Here is a 6,000-nt window from a genome sequence, read left to right on the forward strand (position 1 = left end):
GGTGATTTTTCTTAGACGTGGTATTGCAATTATCGTGCAAAAAAGCAAGCTAAATTGATAGTATGTATGAAGTTTGAATGCCAAAAAATGCCTAGAATTTTCCAACATGATCCCACTTATATTGTATTGTGATTCTTTGGACTCCCAAGCATCGCGTTATAATGAGTTTCACCTGTATTAACTGTAGTTTAGTATATTAAAAAAAAAAAAAAAAAAAAAAAAGCTCAACTATTTCAAAAACTAACCTGCAATGAAGAGCTTTGGAAATATGCAGCCACATGCTTTAGCCTCAGTCTCAAATTAGTATTTCTCTCTATTCATTCCTTCTACTCTATTCTTTGGATTATTAAATTTATTTATTTTTTTTGTATGTATTTTCTGATTGTTAACAACCTACAGGAATTCGAACCAGGGAAAACAATTTTCTTTTAACTTCCTGATTCTTGATGTATTGGAGTTCTGTTTCAAACAGACGATCAATCACTGCACACTAGTAATTATCAAAAAATTATTTGTAGGGTATGCTATGCTTATTTTCATATTTTAGGAATGGCATCTGGGCTGACATCTGAGCATTTAACTTAGTTCTGACCATTATTAATAGAGAACTGATAAATATTTTTAAATAATAGTAAAATGAATAAAACTGTTTACAAATTCAAGTTGTTCTTTAGCTACTTAAAAAAGTACTATTTGATCTTTAAATAGAATATCTGAAATAGTGTATTATTGATTTTTCATAAAGATGAGTATGTAGCTAGTCTACACCTTCCTGGTTTTGATGCCCACTTGACAGAAATGACTGATGAACAAGCCAAATACATGGGTCTCAATAAGGCAGGACCTTTTAAACCTAGTTACTACAGGTATATTTCTCTTTTTGTTAAATATATGTGTGGATTATACAGGGTTGTTAGAATTAAAGTATCCCTATGTAAGAGGGCTCTGGAGCAAGTGCTAAGGCTCGTACTGAAGAGAAATTTGGACAACAGGTACAATAAAGAATGTGCTCACCATTTATTGGAAAAAAAAAATTGGTTACAAAATTTGTCTCTGTATGGCTTGTAACTATCTTAGTTACAATTATGCAAATAACATATGTTATGTGCATAATCGTAAGTTAGTGCCACTACTTGGCTCTGTTGTACTGTATAAAAGCAAAGCAGTCTCTTCAAAATCATACAGTAGATGTTTACCTACTTTTGTGCAGGCAAACATCTACTGTATGCCTACTGTGCAGGCATACAGTAGATGTTTGCCTGCACAAAAGTAGAATGCCAACAACGTTGCAGGAAAAGGTGCTATTAGCGAAGCTGTACTATCAGAACAGCAACAATGCAGCTGCGGCTATCAGAGAATTCTGGCGTCAGAAGCGCATAAGACGTGGACCTGACTGTTTGTGCTGTCCACAAAATGATTGCGAAATTTTGAAGCACAGGACGTCTTGGTGTTCAACCAGGTAGAGGTCGAAAACGAGTGTACTCCTCTCGTGTTGAAGATGTGGCTATGGCTGTTGTGGATTTATCAAGTCAATCTTCTTGTGGTAGTGCAAGTGTGCCAGCTGTTTCTCATGAAGTGGACATGCTATATTCCACTGTAAGGCTAGTAATGTATCAGTTGTTGCGGTACTATCCTTACAAGATGCCCATGCTACAGCAGCTAAAGCATGGTGATTCAGATATTAGTTTCGCATATGCATTTCAGTTTCTGGTGCAAATGAAAGTGGATATCACTTGGCCATGGAACATCCTTTGGAGTGATGAAGCTCACTTCTGCTTAAATGGACAAGTGAATACGCACAACTGTCGCACTTGGGCAACAGAAAACCCTCGAGTTATCCAAGAGGCCCCGTTGTATTCTCCAAAAGTGACAGTGTGTTGTGAGTTTATAGCCACATTCATGATTGGGCCATATTTTTTTGAACAGGTAACACCCACTGGACAGCGATATTATGAAATGTTGGCAAATTTCGCAATACCAGAGCTGCAACAATGTGGGTGCCTTCAGGATACCTTATTCATGCAAGATGGTGCACCACCCCACATCCACCGTTGTGTCCAAAGATTGTCAGGGCAACACTTTACAGACGAATGGGTCATCAGCCGTTGTTTCCAGACATCTTGGCCAGCCTGATCACCAGACCTCACCCCATGCAACTTCTGGTTGTGGGTTTTTTTGAAGAACCAGGTGTAGTGGGAAGGATGTCAAACTCTGGCAGATCTGAAGGATAGCATTAGACGTCATGTGCTGGCTATTCCAGCTGACATGTTACATTCTGCTGAAGAAAATGCTGTTCTTTGAATGGAAACTGTTCTTGAGATATTGACTGGAATTTGTGGGTTGGTCACTCACACACTAGCAGGGCTTTTGTGGATTTATTGGATGATTGTTTTCTACACCAGCATGTTCGGGAGGCAACTAGAGGGAGTAATACTCTTGATCTGATTATCAGTAGTGATTCTTCATGCATTAGGAATCTGCAGATAAAGGAACCACTGGGTGGCAGTGATCACAGTGTGCTGAAGTGGGATTTACTCAAGGAGGCAACTACCATCAGAGGCAAAGGGAAGGGTTTTTGCTTTCGTAAAGGCGACTATGATGGTCTGAGACAGTATTTAAATTCTATACAGTGGGACCAACTGATGATGTTACCAACAGCAAATTCAAAATGGGAAGCATTCAAGGAACTAATCTTGGAAGCTACCAGGCTTTACATACCAACCAAGAAATATTGTTCAAGGTTCAGGCCTAAATGGTTGTCAGATGAACTAATGAGACATATGGCAGAGAAGAAAAATGCATGGGATACATACAAATTAATGGGTGACATGGAAGCCTATGATAGATATAAGTTGGTCTGTAACCAAGTCACAAAGGAGATTAGGCAGGCAAAGGCTGATTATGAGAAATCCTTGGCAAAGGATGCAAAGAAAAACAGAAAAGAGTTCTTTACCTATTTAAACTCAAGAAGGAAAGGGATTAATCAGATTGGTCCACTGGATGTTGATGGTTCAACAGTTGAGGATCCTGCTCAGGTGGCTAACAATCTAAACGAGTATTTTGCATCTACATTCACACATGAGGAGTTATTCAGGAAGGGGAATGTCGTAGGTGAAGTAAACATTGGCAGTGAGCTAGATTATTTTCTAATAACTGAGAGGAAAATGGAGGAGAAATTGCTGAGGATAAACATAAAAAAGGCACCAGGGATGGATGGGATCTATCCAGTTATATTAAAGGAGGCAGCAAAGGAAGTAAGCAAACCCCTAGCCATAATTATGAGAGCTTCTTTGAACTCAGGGGAGGTACCCATGGACTGGAGATGTGCAAATATAACCCCAATTCACAAAGGAGGATCAAAGGCTGACACAAGTAATTATAGACCTGTTAGTTTAACTTCGGTTCCAGGAAAATTAATGGAGGCACTGGTTAAAGAAGCACTGCAGGATCATCTGGACAAGAATTCAGTTATAGCTCAGACACAGCATGGTTTTGTTAAGGGCAGGTCTTGTCTGACCAATTTGATTGGATACTATGATGTAGTCACAAAAGATGCAGGGAATAACTTTGATATTATATATTTGGATCTTAGAAAGGCTTTTGATACTGTTGCGCATGGAAGACTGCTGCACAAATTGGAGAAGTGTGGCACTGGAGGCAAATTGCTGCTATGGATAAAGGGATGGTTGAGTGGCAGAAGACAGAGAGTGGTAATCAATGGACACTGCTCAACGTGGACTAATGTTATTAGTGGAGTTCCTCAGGGTTCAGTGTTGGGTCCATTGTTGTTTTCTGTATTTATAAATGATATTGATGATGGTGTATCAGGCTTAATGTCCAAGTTTGCAGACGATACCAAGGTTGGCAGGGTTGTTAAGGACACACTACTGATACTATGCTGCTGCAACAGGATCTGGAAAGGTTGAGCAGATGGGCTGAGAGGTGGCAAATGAAGTTTAACATTGACAAATGTAAAGTACTACATATGGGAAAAAGTAACCCCAGATCAACGTATCAACTCTGTGGTACTACGCTGACAGTGGTAGAGAATGAAAAGGACCTGGGGGTAATTGTGCAGGCAGATATGAAGTTCTCTGAGCAGTGCAGACGAGCTGCAAGAGTAGCTCATGGTGTCTTGTCAATGATATACAGGAATTTTTCTAGCAGGGATAAGGATGTGATTATTCCCTTGTATAAGGCATTGGTCAGGCCACACCTTGAGTACTGTATACAGGTCTGGAGGCCTCATTTCAAGAAGGATGTAGAGCTGCTCGAACGAGTACAGAAAAGGGCAACAAGATTAGTGAATGGAACAAAGGGTTGCTCTTACGAAGAAAGGCTTAAGTTTTGCAAATTACAGAGCCTGGAGACTAGGCATCGGCGAGGTGATCTGATAGAGGTGTATAAGGCTTTGAATGGCTTGAGCATGCTCAATGCCGATGGGATTCTTCCTCTTGCTCAGAATAATCACCTGAGAGGGCATAAGTTCAGATTGAGGAAGGACGGATGTCGGATGGATGTGCGGAAATTTGCCTTTAGCCAGCGGGCGGTTGGTTTGTGGAATAGACTCCCATCGCTTGTTGTTGAAGTTGATAGCCTAAATAAATTTAAGGCTCAGCTGGACAGGTATTTCGAACGAACGGAGGGGTGAAATGGGAGTAGTGGTTGTTTTTTTTTTTTTTTTTTTTTTGGCTGATGCTGAATAAGCTTGCTTTCTTGCATCATATGCCTCTACTAATGCTAATGCTCTACTAATGCTAAAATGGAGGACACATTGAACAATTGTAGCACTGTTCAAATGATTTGTATTGCCACAGCACCATATAGTGACAAATTTTGTAACTAATTTTTTTTTTTTTCCCCCAATAAATGGTGAGCGCATTCTTTATTATACCTGTTGTCCAAATTTCTCTTCAGTACTAGCCTTAGAACTCGCTCCAGAGCCCTCTACATAGGGATTCTTTAATTTTAACAACCCTGTTCATTGCTTTTTCTAATCCACAAAGTAGGGTTTTTTTTTTTTTTGCATAATCCAAATTGTATTGTATCATTATTATGAATTTTGTCATTTTATTTTAAAGTAGCATTTTCTTCTCTATAATCTTTTTTCCCTCCACCTCTCTTTTAGATATTAAAAGGTATTATATGCAGTGGATAAGGCTTGAGGTCCCTTGCTAAATGGACGTCTGTAGATAATTATCTCATTGTGGTGCTGGGAAACAGTAGCCTTTTTCAAGGGAGGGAACAGTAAAGAAAGTAGCCCCTTTCAACATGTGCGAAAGTTACTCATAGAAACTTACAAGTAGTCAAATGGTGTTCTTTCTGCACTTAGTAGATTGGAATGTCTTTGTATGAAGTAGAGAAAAAGTTACTTTGAATTGTTTTTAGAAACTGGCTTGGAAAGCTGATTGCCTTATTCTTAATCTATCATTTTAGTGTGTTCTGTTTAATTACATTTTTATAAACATTCACATTTGTAATTTAATTGAAGCTTATCTCCATAACAGTTTTGCATCCTTAATATTTAGTATACTTTTCAGTTATTCAAATTCAACAATTTGAATTTACTTAATTTTTGATGTACTTCACTGGTCATTTAAAAGTGTAACCATATCGGAGGACATTTGTTATTTCTGAATATTATTTACATTCACCTTTCCAAGTCATTTTCAGTGACTAATAAGCAGTCTCTTCAAATAGCAATAAGTGCCACAAATTTTCTAACTTTGTTAGTTCACTTGTAAATGTTCTTAATAATGTGACGTTAGATTTTTGCTAATTTGTGCACATTTCCTTGTAATGAATACATTTTATTTTTGTATTAATACCAGTGTATTTATTTATACAGTGAAATATTTGATTTTTCTTGAATTTTATCTAAAAAAAATAAAGAAAAATATTTAGTTCATAAATATGAAAGGTGACAAAGAAGAGAATTATATAAAAATGTAACTCAAAAAAGGAAATATTTTTATAAACTCTGAAAAGTAGATATGGTCA

The 6,000-nt window shown here is 37.8% G+C and overlaps 1 protein-coding gene across 3 annotated transcripts in view; it reads left to right on the plus strand.

Annotated features, from left to right (window-relative positions):
* Nucleotides 1-5,673, plus strand: part of LOC150088784 (adenosylhomocysteinase-like 1) — a 333,024-nt gene extending 327,351 nt beyond the window's left edge. For all 3 annotated transcript variants that reach the window (XM_090370894.1, XM_090370896.1, XM_090370895.1), the window contains exons 16-17: nucleotides 746-866; nucleotides 5,129-5,673. In XM_090370894.1, coding sequence (XP_090227020.1) covers nucleotides 746-866; nucleotides 5,129-5,135 — 128 coding nt within the window. In that variant the 3' untranslated portion in view covers nucleotides 5,136-5,673. The remainder of the gene's footprint in view (nucleotides 1-745; nucleotides 867-5,128) is intronic.
* The last annotated feature ends 327 nt before the right edge of the window (nucleotides 5,674-6,000 follow it).

This window comes from Mastigoproctus giganteus, chromosome 3, assembly GCF_048544385.1.
Source record: "Mastigoproctus giganteus isolate SK-2022 chromosome 3, ASM4854438v1, whole genome shotgun sequence".
Taxonomy (NCBI): Eukaryota; Metazoa; Arthropoda; class Arachnida; order Uropygi; family Thelyphonidae; genus Mastigoproctus; species Mastigoproctus giganteus.